The 14,517-nt window shown below is 40.4% G+C and overlaps 1 protein-coding gene across 1 annotated transcript in view; it reads right to left on the reverse strand.

Annotated features, from left to right (window-relative positions):
• NPAS3 (neuronal PAS domain protein 3) overlaps positions 1-14,517 on the reverse strand; it is an 836,061-nt gene that overhangs the window by 26,399 nt on the left and 795,145 nt on the right. The window contains exon 10 of the mRNA XM_045016654.1: positions 7,539-7,645. Within this exon, the coding sequence (XP_044872589.1) occupies positions 7,539-7,645 (107 nt within the window). The remainder of the gene's footprint in view (positions 1-7,538; positions 7,646-14,517) is intronic.

The following is a 14,517-nucleotide window of genomic DNA, read 5'->3' on the forward strand; positions in this document are numbered from 1 at the left end:
GCAGGTATATGCATAAATAGCGTGTTAGTATTCTTTTATTAGAGGAAATCCAGCAGTTTGTTTTGAATTCTAAAAATGTGTGCTCTATACCAGCTTCCAGCAGTGTTAATGGAGTTCTCACAATACAGTCTGATACAAAATCATAGAAATTTAGGACTGGAAGGGGCCTTAATAGGTCATTTAGTTCAGTCCCCTATATTGAAGCAAGACTAAAAATTATCTAGACCATCCCTGACAGATGTTTGTCTGACCTGTTCTTAAAAACCTCCAATGATGGAGATTCCACAACCTTCCTAGAAAATTTGTTCCAGTGGCTAATTACCCTCATAGTTAGGAAACTTTTCCCAATGTCTAACCTAAATCTCCCTTGCTGCAATTTAAACCCATTGCTTCTTGTCCTGTCGTCAGTGGATAAGGAGAACAATTTATCATTCTCCTCTTTATGACAACTTTTACATACTTTAAGACTCATATTATGTTCTCCCGAGTCTTCTCTTCTCCAACTAAACAAACCCAATTTTTTCAATCTTTTCTTGGAGGTCATGTTTTCTAGACTTTTAATCATTTTTCTTGCTCTCCTCTGGACTTTTTGTCCAGATCTTTTCCAAATTGTGGTGACCTGAACTGGACAAAGTACTCTAGCTGAGACCTTATGAGTACTAAGTAGAGTGGAAAAAACTACTTCTCACGACTTGCTTAATACTCCTGCTAATACATCCCAGAAGGATGTCCACTTTTTTTTGCAACAGTATTAGATTTTTGATTCATATTTAGTTTGTGATCCACTGCAACCTCCAGATCCTTTCTGCAGTACTCCTTCCTAGGCAGTCATTTCTCATTTTGTATTTGTGCAGTTGATTATTCCATCCTAACTGGAGTACTTTGCATTTGTTCTTACTGAATTGTATGCTATTTATTTCAGACCGTTTCTCCAGTTTCTCAAGATCATTTTGAATTCTAATCCTGTCCTCCAAAGTGCCCCTTCCAGCTTGGTATCATCTGCAAACTTTATAAGTGTACTCTCTGTGCTGTTATCAAAATCATTTATGAAGCTATTGAATAGAAGCAGACCCAGGACAGATTCCTGAGGGGCACCACTCGATATGCCCTTCCAGTTTGAGTGTGAACCATTGATAACTACTCTCTGAATACAGGTTGCAGCCAGTTGTGCATCCACTTTATAATAGTTTATCTAAGCTATATTTCCCTAGTTTGCTTATGAGAAGGTAATATGAGACAGTATCAAAAGGCTTACTACAGTCAACATATACCACATCTACTGCTTCTCCCATCCACTAGGCTTGTTACCCTGTCAAAGAAGGATATTAGGTTGGTTTGACGTGATTTGTTCTCAACAAATCCATGCTGTTACTTATCATCTTATTATCTTTTAGATGCTTATAAACTGATTGTTTGATTATTTGCTCCATTATCTTTTTCAGTACTGAAGTTAAGCTGACGTCTATAATTCCTGGGTTGTCCTTATTCCCCTTTTATAGATAAGTACTGTATTTTCCCTTTTACAGAGATTCCGCTGGAATCTCTCCTATCCTCCACAAGTTCTCAAAGGTAATCACTAATGACTCACAGATCTCTTCAGCCAGTTCCTTAAATATTCTAGGATGTATTTAGTCAGGCCCTGCCAACACAAAGACATCTAACTTGAAAAATTAAGTCTGACCTTGTTCTTTCCCTATTTTAGCCTCAGTTCCTACTCCATGTACACTGATATTTGCTATGTTAGTTGTCTGATCACTGCTAACCTTTTTGGTGAAAACTGAAACAAAAAAGGCATTTAACATTTCTGTCATTGGTGCTTTTTCTGTTATTGTCTTTCCCTCCTCATTGAGTAATGGGCCTAACCTGTCCTTGGTCTTCCGTTTGCTTCTCATGCACTTGTAAAATGTTTTCTGGTAACCCTTTATGTCCCTAGCTAGTTTAATCTCATTTTGTGCCTTGGCCTTTCTATTTTTCTCCCTACATGCTTGTGTTGGATTTTTTCATATTAATCTTTGTAATCTGACCTAGTTTCTACTTTTTATATGCCTCTTTTTAGAATTTCAAGTTGTTGAAGATCTCCTGGTTAAGCCAGGGTGGTCACTTACTCTACTTCCTATCTTTCCTATGCAGTGGGATAGTTTGCTCTTGTGACCTTAATAATGTCTCTTTAAAAACCTGCCAACTCTCCTTAAATCTTTTTTCCCTTAGACTTGCTTCCTATAGGATCTTACCTACCAATTCACTTAGTTTGCCAAACTCTGCCTTCTGGAAGTCCATTGTCTTTATTCTGCTGTTTTCCCTCCTATCATTCTTTAGAATCATGAACTCTATCATTTCATGATCACTTTCACCCAAACTGCCTTCCACCTTAAATGGACACTTTCCTTCCCCAATTCTTTAAAAATGCACCAAATATTAATAAACATAACCCCCCTCCCCAGAGTCAATAGGATTTTTGCTATTTACTTCAATGGAGGCAGGATTTCACCCCTATATTTTTGTTCTGTTAGGCCTTCTTCAAATGGTCACTGAAGTCAATGGGAGTATTTCCTTTGACTGCAACTGGCTTTGCATAAGGGCAAAACAGATCTCATACAAAAGACTGTTGCTATTATAGACCTGAAGACCTTCTGCACTGTTCTTCTGTTCACATTCAAAAGGCTGCTTTTGCCTTCTTTTTATTTGAAATAGTGCTAAAGCTTTTCAAAAGTTACTAATGGTCCACTAGAAAATGATTTTACCATCAACAATCTTTCTGAATATTTTGTGGGTTTTGTGCAACATTTTTTTCCTTAAACAACTTGCTCATTTTCTTCTCTGGTGTCTCTGCATAACCTGGAATTGAAGGCTGGATGTACCAATCTTCCTAGTTCTGCCTTTTCTATTTTTAGTGTCAGTGCACATCCAGAATCCCATAGTAGTTTTACTTTCCCTTTATTTATGTTGACTATTGGAAGATCTGCAGTTGAACTCTGAGTTTCTGCATGTTCTAACCTTTTCCAATTTTTCTCTTTTGTAAGTCTACCAAGAATTTCCTGTAATTTCTGAAGCTCTTTTTCAAGTATTCACTTTTTTTTCTAGCTTGCAACCCCCTGAAGTCTTGATTCTGTTTTATCATAGGGTCTGCACTAGCTTCTTCACTTTCCTCTTCAGAGTATCATCTTTTCTGCATTGTTATCGCACGTCTGATTTTGAGGAATTGAGGTTCTATCATGCTTATCTTAATGTGAACCTCTATCATCTTCTTATACACCGATCTCATAGAGCTGGAAGGGACCCCAAAAGGTCATTGAGTCCAGCCCCCTGCCTTCACTAGCAGGGCCAACTACTGACTTTGCCCCAGCTCCCTAAGAGGCCCCTTTAAGGACTGAATTCACAACGCTGGGTTTAGGGGGCCAATGCTCAAACCACTGAGCTATCCCACTGCCTGGCAACTCTTGTATCTTGACTACATGTGTTTTCACCATAGCAGGTGAAATTCCTAAATTGAATTTGGATTCTGTCACTTGAGATAGACAATTTGCCGCAAAGTGTTTTTTCTTGCCACATCTACATTCCTTTCCAGCCGCTCAAAAAGTTGATATCTTTCTGAGTGAGGGTATGAGCCATTTCAGCTTCTGCAAGGGTACTGAAACCCAATCTTACTTCTTGAGATATGCCCTGCTGGGATTACAGGTTTGCTTGGTGCATTGTTTTCCATGATGAAAGCCTGTGACACTGTCACTTTAGTAACTCATTCTACATCTAAAAATCTTTCCAAATTAAGAGCTAAGAGCTGATGGCCCATGCTTGCTTACTGAACAATGCTGCATCATTTGCATCCAAGCCAGCAAATTTACAACGGAATGCTAGGTGGGGAATCTGGTATAAGATTGGTCAGTGTCTCTAATTATTATTACTACTTTTACTATGGTAGCACTTGAAGCCCTAAACATGATCAGAGCTCCGTTGTGCTGGATGCTGACAAGAAACATAGTACATAAGAACGGCCACACTGGGTCAGACCAATGCTTCTGCTACTATTCATCTTCTGACAGTGGCCAGTGCCAGATGCTTTAGAAGGAATGAACAGAATAGGACAATTTGGAATGATCCATCTTCTGTCATCCAGTCCCAGCTTCTGGCAGTTGGAGATTTAGAGACAGCCAGAGCACAGGGTTACATCCCTGCCCATACTGACTAATAGCCTGATGAACCTATCCTTCATGAACTAATCAAATTATTTTTTGAACCCAGTTATACTTTTGGCCTTCACACCATCCACTGGCAACAAGTCCCACAGGATGACTGTGCATTGGGTGAAGAAGTTATTTCTTTTGTTTGTTTAAAACCTGCTGCCTATTAATTTTATCAGATGACCCTTAGCTCTTACATTATGTGAAGAGGTAGATAATACTTCCCTAATCATTTTCTGCATGCCATTCATGATTTTAGAGACCGTTATCATATTTCCCCCCTCCACCGTTACACATCTCTTTTCTAATCTGAATAGTCCCAGTCTTTTTAGTCTCTCCTCATATGGAAGAAGTTGTTCCATGCCCCTACTCATTTTTGTTGCTCTTCTCTGCACCTTTTCTAATTCTAATATCTCTTTTTTGAGATGGGGTGAACAGAACTACACATAGTATTCATGGTGTGGTTATATCATGGATTTATATAGTGGCATTTTGACATTTTCTTTTATATCTATTTTCTAATGGTTTCTAACTTTCTGTTAAAGCAGCAAAGAATCCTGTGGCACCTTATAGACTAACAGACGTTTTGGAGCATGAGCTTTTGTGGGTGAATACCCACTTCGTCGGATGCAACTTTCTGTTAGCTTTTTTGACTGTCACTTCACATTGAGCACATGTTTTCAGAGAACTATCTGCAATGACTCCAAGATCTCTTTCTTGAGTGGTAACAGCTAATTTAGACCCCTTCATTTTGTAGGTATAGTTGGGATTATTTTCTCCAGTGGTCACTACTTTGCACTCATCAGTGCTAAATTTCATCAGCCATTTTGCCACCCAGTCACCTAGTTTAGTGAGATTCCTTTGTAACTATTCAGTCAACTTTCAATGTAACTATCTCAAATAAAAGACAGCCCTGGGGCTGAAGACCTTGCAATCCTAATAGACAAGACATACAAAGGGTCAAAGAGGAAACAGAGACACAGAGAGGTAAAGTAACTTGTCTGAAGTTACTTACACACTGCAGGTCAGTGGTAGAGTTGGGAACACAGGGTTTTCTGATTCCCAGGCTATCCACTGGATCACACTACTTCTCACACAGTCTTATTGTTCTTGTCTCACTTGCCTGAAAACTAGTGTTTCATATTCCATATTCTATTTCAGGGAAGTAGTCAGTCAGTCAGAACACTATGGTCTTTTTCAAACAGGATCTTCATCTCTGCCAGGTGTTTAGTTAAGTCAGTGAGTCAAACATCTTTTAGCTCCTCACCCAGACAGTTCAATAAAAGTGTGATTTGTCATTTTTTAATTCCAATTTCAAGTGCACCCAACAGATTTCTGAATTTGTGTGTCCACTTCTGAACAACTGCCCTATCCTCAGAGATATTGAATGCTGGGAATTTAAGGAATGCAAATGCCAGACTGCTTGTGTTTGTTTTGGGTTTTTCCCCCCTAGATGTGCCTTTAATGTTCTTTCTGAATTTTATCTCACATTGCTGTTTTCCCTTTTTCAATCATATATATTTTAGTTCCTTCAGATTTTACGGGCTGTTTCCTTTTAAGAGCTTCTAAAAGCTTGAGTCTTTGCGCTGCTGTCAACGTCAAAGATGGCTGCTGCACATTTTCTGTTAGCTTCTTTTGCCTTTCACAAAGATGGCCACTGTGCTCCCAGGTTTGCAATTGCAGGCAACAAGCAAACAGCTTTTACGTCAGTTTTATGTGTAGGAAAACCAGTTTTCTCACTGTTTCCCCTATTGGCATATTGGACTGAACTAGTTTGTTCTCTTGGGTGTAATGCTCTTAGACCAGAGATTTGTTTTGCCTCTTAGTAGAGAATTTCTACTTTATTTTCTTTTTCTCATCACATACTCTGTGTCTTCACTGCCAATTGGGGTGTCTTGTGGAAATAAATCCCAGGACACACGGTGCTCTAGCAGTATCCAGTGCAGCCATCATCTGGTTTTACTTCAAGTATAGCTAAATTACAGATTAGTGGCCTAATGCTCCTCTCATGCCAGTGCAAATCAGGAGCAACCCCAATAATGACAATGAACCTCAGCAAGAAAAGAATTAGCCCTGTGTCTATTTTTAAAAATTGTAAATAGGTTATAATTAAAAGGCTGGCATTCAAATGGAAAGAATTTGGTCTCAAATATTTGGTGGTCAAGTTGCATCCATATCTGGATACAGATATGAACACACACATATGTGTTTGGGGCAGGGACTTTCTCTTGCTATGTGTTTGTACAACTCCTAGTCTTCTAATCCTGACTGGGTACAGATAGGTATTTGGATATTACAGGAATGGGAGCTATAAAAGTAGAGAGAGGATAATACACTGTATGGTTAAATCCACGGTAGCTTCATGGCTCAGCCCTGTTCTGTTCAATTTTCTTAGCTATCAAATATGTTGCCATTTTGGATCTCCATGTCATCAGTCAGAAATAAAAAAAAGCAAGTGATGAGTTCATTTTCTATATTAGGGACCGAGTCACAGATGTTAAGGTGGGACCATCATGATCATCTAGTCTGACCTCCTGCACACCACAGAACCTCACCTACCCACTCCTACAATAGGCCTGTAACCTCTGGCTGAGTTACTGAAGTCCTCAGATATTGATTTAAAGAGTTTAAGTTACAGTTTACTCTAGTTCAAGCCAGCAAATGACCCAGGCCCCATGCAGCAAAGGAAGGCACCTCCCACCCCAAGGTTTCTGCCAATCTGACCTGGGGAAAAATTTGTTCATGATCCCAAATATGGCAATCAGTTGGACTGTGAACATGTGGGTGAGACCCAGCAGCCAGACATCCAGGAAGGAATTCTATGGAGTAACTCAGAGCCATCCTCATCTGGTGTCTCATCTTCAGCCATTAGAGATATTTGCTAACAGAAGTCACGGATTGGCCATATGCCTTTACAGGCAACCTTATCAGACCATCCCCTCCAAAAAATTCTTATCAAACTCAGTCTTGAAACAAGTTAGGTTTTTTGCCTCCACTAATCCCATTAAAAGACTGTTCCAGAACTTCACTTCTCTTATGGTTAGAAACCTTTGTCTAATTTCATTGGAGCAGTGCCACTGTGAAGTAAAATAATGGGCAGTGCATGGAACTGGACAGCTATTGGAGACCACCATGATACAAATCTAAGTAATTCCACATTCTCACATAGATTGAGAATCTTGTATATTTAAGGGAATGACTTGAAAATATACAGTAAGAAAAGTTACTTCTGAACCATCCTCCACTATATTAAAACAAAAAGGTAGCCCCAATATGAAGATCCACAATCATGAAATGTAAATAATAGTTCAACAGCAACCAGGTGTTGTGCCAGATTATTTTGACAAAAACTGAGGTACTTACAGTCTAAGTGACTATGCCTGATCCCTTCCACATCTTCAGCATGAATGAAGTGGTAACATCTCTTCCCTACAATATCTACAGGGGTCAGATCCATGTAATCACTAATCCTACAAAGGAAAAATACAGCCTGTAATTTAAGAAGGAAAAAATACAGGAACTGTCAAATGACAGAAATAGAAATCTACAGAAAGATTTTTCATTACTGTAGTATAACCACAAAGCCACTGCTATTTATTTGAGTGGAATACCTGTATAAACAGGACACATTCTTTGAAATAAAACTGTTTTTAATAGAGAAACCTGCTGAAATCAGTTAGTCCACTGAAATAAATGGAACGTTATGGAAAGTTAAGTTTCAGAGCACTTCCCACCCATAGAACAAACACTGAGACAATATAATTCCATGAAATTACAACTCATCAGCAATAATTCAAAATCCTCATTAAAAGACCAAGGTTACATAATAAAATAAAAATATGTTATGTTTATATCAAATGATTAGAGACACCTTTCATTTCAACAGATTCGTCTTCCATTGGGTATATTCATGAAAAAAGCTCTTCAACCATTTCTTGGCACAAAGTCCAAACTGACATTTCAAGGGATATAATTTAAATGCTGAGACATACAGATGCCTGGGGGTGTTATCTTTTTTAGTCTTATTCATTTGGGAACTCAGCTTTCACTCCTGGCCCTTTCAACTGGGACTTTGTGGTTTATTCCACACAGAAACTTTAAAACCCTTTCAGCAGAGTGAGTGTGCGCGCGCGTATGTACAGAAAAAATATAACAAAAACTGGAATACATGTTGAGTGAACCAGCCTGGTTTACACAAACATTTGAAAACCTGTTTTTTTAAAAGTAGAAACAAATGTTTGGAGTTTCAAATATAGTGTTCCCCCACTAAATGTTCGTTTTGTATAACTAGAACATCTATCTTGTAGGTTTAGAAGGCAAGGAGTTGTAGGGGGGGCTGATATATAGGCTTAGTAATAGTAATGTTTACTGTACAGATCCCTCAAAATGTGAATGGACTCATCTCCAAATTATATGACTGAGATTACCAATGACAGTACTAATTTTAAAGTCTGGTGAATCCTTGCAGTAAAGTCAGGGACTGTAAGAGCTGGGGTGTAATAAAAATATGTTAGCAAGTTAGTAAATTACCCATCAATTTCTCACTATCCCGAACAATCTCTTTTACCAGAGGGAAAGTCCCTTGCCAATCTGTTCCCACTACCCTCTCCACACACAGAGGGTGACTGAAGCACGCTTGCTGCGGGTGGGGGACTCACCCAGGAGGGCTGCACAAACTCCCATCTAGCTGGAATGCCCTGGCCCATTGTATTATTTATACCAGGCATTCTGATTGGTCATCCCCAATGGCCCACAAATTTGCTGGCTGCCCCTTTATACACCTAGGAACTGAAAGACTGGGAACATTCTGCCATTCCTGCCCCTATTGCGTGCAAGCTTTTTCTACATTTAAACTAAAGCGCAGTTCAGTGTGATGGGTGCGATTGTACAGTATGTAGCTATTACTTGCTTTCCACATCAGTGTAAACTCTGCTATTTATATGCCGTTTGCAAATACCAGTTGTATTTTCTTCTGTCTCTATCAGGAGAAAGTAAATTACAAAGATTCTGTTTCAGGGAGGCGGTCAATGTCTCCCAATCTAGTCAGTACATAGAATAGCCCAGTGGCACAAGATGCTTGGTGCCAGTCTGTAGAGGAGCGAACTCACCCCTGTGGCACCTCCTGCTGGTGACTTCCAGGAATTAGCTCATTCCAGCTCCGGAGCGCCCTCTGCAGGCAAGTGATCCGCCTGTCCTCTCTCTGGCCTCCCAGGACCCTGCTGCCTCTTTAACTGGGGTGCTTCCCCCTGGCAGTACCCCACCGATCTGGGTCTCCCCCTCCCAGGGGAACCCCCACCCACTATCCCCACTTCGCCTTACTCTTGGCTACTGCCAGTCATCACTTAGCCCCCATTCCCTGGGGCAGACTGCAGTGTATCAGCCACTCATCACAGGCAAAGGGGTTTGGACCTGCTGCCTCTGCCTACCCATGGGCTTCCCCTTTGCAACCCCAGTAACTCAGTTGGCCTTACCCTAGGCCTGCACCCTGGGGTGGGTGGGTGAGTGGGTGAGGGGCGCGTTTCTAGACCAGAGCTCCTCTTGCCTTCCCCCAGCCCTGCTTCACCTTAGGTACCCAGGTACACTCCCTAGCAGCCGGGCCCTTCTCCCTCTAAAGGCAGAGACTGCTGAGCTCCTGGCTCCCAGCCTTTTTATACAGGCCAGCTGTGGCCTGATTGGGGTGTGGCCCAGCTGAGGCTGCTTCCCCAATCAGTCCAGCTTATAGAGCTGCAGCCCTCTCCAGGGCTGCTTTTACCACTGCAGCCCTCCCGGGCAGGAGCAGGGGACCACCCCGCTGCACAGTCCTACTCGGAAGCAGAGCATGTGCTGACTTAGGACCCGATTCAGCAATCCATCGCTATTCAGGGGAGCATTTTATCATGTGTCTAATGTTAGGAATGTGCTTAAGGCCCATAAGCATGTGCCTAAGTGGTTTGCTGAACAGGAATGGATTTAAGTACAGGCTTAAAAAATTTGCTGAATTGGGACCTTATGGTCTGAATCACATGACAAGGCCTGGGAAGCCAAAGGCAGTTTTACTCTTGCAACTATGCAAGAGACAATGGGGTCACTCGAATCCTGATCCAGCTCCACTGAAATCAATGGGAGTCTTTCCATAAATGGTAATGGAGGATGGATTAGAGCTCTGACCTGTATTTAATTTGGATCAAAGGTGGTAGGGTTTTTGGTCAGGAAAGCATCCACAGCTCTTCCTTGCAATAGGGACCACTTGCCTTTGTACTCATTTTGAACCTAGTTATATCTATAATTAGGTTGTGGCACACATGTCATTTCCCCTAGAATTGTCACAGTGTCTTTGAATGGCATAACTGTGATCAAGAGTGGAGACTTCCCTGCTGACTAGTAGTTCAGTAACTGAATAAAATAGTTCAGCAATTTCTGCTACAATAGGTTAGTTAGGCTTGTAAATATAGTTCTAACAGCAACAAGAGATCCATTTACCACAATATACAACTCTAGGGAATACGAGCTGACCAAAATCTATATTTAGGTTGCCTATCTATTCCCATTATTAAAAAAAAATTCTGAATACTTTCTGAAGAACTCTAATGCCTCCATGTTTTGGAGCATGAACTTGCTGTCTCCATAAAAATATGTTCAGTTTTGGCTCAATAATAAGATGTAGAAAATCCTCAACATTTGCATTATGTTTACTAGAGCTTGGTAGACCCTTTGTGCTAAAAAATTCAAACATTCAGTTTGCACTATAGAAGTTGGATGGTGTATAGAGAGTGAAATAGGGGACTGCGAGAAGAGATGAGTTAGTGGTTAAGGCAGCTGAATGCCACCCTAGAGAACTGGATTCTATCCCTGACCACAGAGTTCCTATCTGATGCTTGGCAAGTGAACTAGAACTAAAAATTTCAAAACTGGCCACAAATTGTGTGTTCCTCAATTTCTGGGAGACTAACTTGAGACATCTGGGGCCTGATTTCCAAAAGAACAGAACACTCACAACAGCAACTAAAGTCAATGGGAGCTGTGGATACTCAACACCTACAAAAAAACAGGCCCAAGGTGTCTCAAGTTGGGTGCCCAGTCACTGTAGCACCCCAAGTTAGCAGTCGTTTTGTCCTTATTCTCTCTTTGTCTCACTTTTCCCATAATAACATTCTCCTATCTCATAAGGAGTTGTGAAAATAAATTAACTGATGTTTGTGAGACACTTGGATACAATGGTGATAAGCACCATAGAAAAGACCGTGAAGAAATTAATAATTCAGTATTCAGTGCAGAGTTTAGATGGCATGCAGTAAATAAGACATGGATCAACATATTGAATAAGGAGAATAAAAAAATATAAGGGTAGGAATTAATGGTAAATTCTCAGAATGGAGAGGGGTAACTAGTGGTGTTCCCCAAGGGTCAGTCCTAGGACCAATCCTATTCAATTTATTCATAAATGATCTGGAGAAAGGGGTAAACAGTGAGGTGGCAAAGTTTGCAGATGACACTAAACTACTCAAGATAGTTAAGACCAAAGCAGATTGTGAAGAACTTCAAAAAGATCTCACAAAACTAAGTGATTGGGCAACAAAATGGCAAATGAAATTTAATGTGGATAAATGTAAAGTAATGCACATTGGAAAAAATAACCCCAACTATACATACAACATGATGGGGGCTAATTTAGCTACAACGAGTCAGGAAAAAGATCTTGGAGTTATCGTGGATAGTTCTCTGAAGATGTCCACGCAGTGTGCAGAGGCGGTCAAAAAAGCAAACAGGATGTTAGGAATCATTAAAAAGGGGATAGAGAATAAGACTGAGAATATATTATTGCCCTTATATAAATCCATGGTACGCCCACATCTCGAATACTGTGTACAGATGTGGTCTCCTCACCTCAAAAAAGATATTCTAGCACTAGAAAAGGTTCAGAAAAGAGCAACTAAAATGATTAGGGGTTTAGAGAGGGTCCCATATGAGGAAAGATTAAAGAGGCTAGGACTCTTCAGTTTGGAAAAGAGGAGACTAAGGGGGGACATGATAGAGGTATATAAAATCATGAGTGATGTTGAGAAAGTGGATAAGGAAAAGTTATTTACTTATTCCCATAATACAAGAACTAGGGGTCACCAAATGAAATTAATAGGCAGCAGGTTTAAAACAAATAAAAGGAAGTTCTTCTTCACGCAGCGCACAGTCAACTTGTGGAACTCCTTACCTGAGGAGGTTGTGAAGGCTAGGACTATAACAATGTTTAAAAGGGGACTGGATAAATTCATGGTGGCTAAGTCCATAAATGGCTATTAGCCAGGATGGGTAAGAATGGTGTCCCTAGCCTCTGTTCGTCAGAGGATGGAGATGGATGGCAGGAGAGAGATCACTTGATCATTGCCTGTTAGGTTCACTCCCTCAGGGGCACCTGGCATTGGCCACTGTCGGTAGACAGATACTGGGCTAGATGGACCTTTGGTCTGACCCGGTACGGCCTTTCTTATGTTCTTATGTTCTTATGTTCTTATTTAACAGCTGCTTCATTCATGGAGTACCATCCACCCTGTACAATAAATGTAGAAAAAATAGTATACGACTATGTAATTAAAGACTGTATCATAATGCATCTGTACAAGGGGGAAGAATTAAGGTTGTATGGCATTTTCTAACCTGAGTGCTTAACTATTGCAATTTAGCTACACCTACTAAGGTGTTTTTTGTATATATCAGTATATTAATACTGAAAGGTCCAAGTAAGTCTTTTAATAACTCCCTAGTCACTCTGTGCACTTGTTTCTTCACTTGGCCTTGACCTTTTGAATGGTCTGAGTGTCAGAAAATATTGTATTATAAGTACTGTACAGTAAGTCAAATAAAGCAAGTGAACTGTGGAACCTGATCCACAACCCATGAGTTCAACAATAACACGAGGACAAAGCTATTCAGTCCAGATGTAAGAAGGAAAGAGGATTTGTATTTTTAACTAAAAAGAAAAAATCCAATTCACAAGACAAGAGTGATGTGTGTCCATCAAGGCCACCAAAATGAGAACTAAGAGACAGGACATCCAAGTAAATCAGTTTTGTGATTACATGAATGAAAATTATTTTGTTATGGAAATCATACACAGATTAAAGCTGGGATATAACTATTGTTGCATTACTAAACCACTGAAAAATAACTTTATATTATGTTGCTTAATTTATTAATTTAGGGCCAAATCCCCTGGCACGCCAACCCCTATGGGCAGACTGTCTCTTGACAGATAAAAATAGCAGCTGATTGAGAAGTAGGGGCTTGATTCTACTGAGTGCTGAGTACACTTGCCCTGATCCCATAAACCTTGTAAGTTTATGCTTAACTTTAAGCTCATGGAGAGTCCCACTTCAGTCAATGCTTAAGTGCTTTGCTGGCTTAGAGCCAGAGTGCTCATTATTAAGTAGTCCTGAGTCCTAGTAAAAGAAGCTCCAGACAGGAAACTATTTCTGCAGATCCTTAGGGAATGTTGGTAGATCGGTGAAGCATGCAGATCCATAGAGACAAAACCCCACACTGGAGGAGTATCATGCCATGTGTGTGCACTGGGACTTTTCAGCTTGGAAAGGGGGGATATGATAGAGGTCTATAAAATCATGAGTGGTATAGAGAAAGTAAATAAGGAAGTGTTATTTACTCCTTCTCATAATACAAGAACAAGGGGCCACCAAATGAAATTAATAGGTAGCAAGTTTAAAACAAATACAAGAAAGTATTTTTTCATGCAACGCATTGTCAACCTCTGGAACTCCTTGCCAGAGGCTGTTGTGAAGGCTGATACTATAACAGAGTTCAAAAGGGAGCTAGATAGATACACGGAAGATAGGTCCATCAATGGCTATTAGCCAAGATGGGCAGGAATGGTGTTTGCCAGAAGCTGGAATTGGGTGACAGGGCATGGATCACTTGATGATAACCTGTCTGTTCATTACCTTTGGGGCACCTGCCATTGGCCACTGTCAGAGGACAGGATACTTGGCTTGATGGACCTATGTTCTGACCCAGTTTGGCCGTTCTTATGCTACTTCTCACTGTGACCATTATGTTAGTAGCTGTGGTTGTGCAGGCATCCTGACCAGTTCAGGATGAAGATTCAGCCCTTGATGTTTGCTCTCCAGAAGTAAACTCTTTACACAAGATTTGATTTTTTCCCCAGCATTTGACCCTTAAGAAAGTAAAAGCAATGGACATGATATTCTACTTGGTTGCCTAAATTAGACATCTAAATCTATATTTAGGGACCTAAATAAAAGTGATCTGATTTTCATACATGCTGAGCATCCACAACTCATACTGAAGTAAATAGGAGCTGGATGTCAGCTCAGTACCTAAGAATTAGGCCACTTTT

This window comes from Mauremys mutica, chromosome 4 (assembly GCF_020497125.1).
Source record: "Mauremys mutica isolate MM-2020 ecotype Southern chromosome 4, ASM2049712v1, whole genome shotgun sequence".
Lineage (NCBI taxonomy): Eukaryota > Metazoa > Chordata > Testudines > Geoemydidae > Mauremys > Mauremys mutica.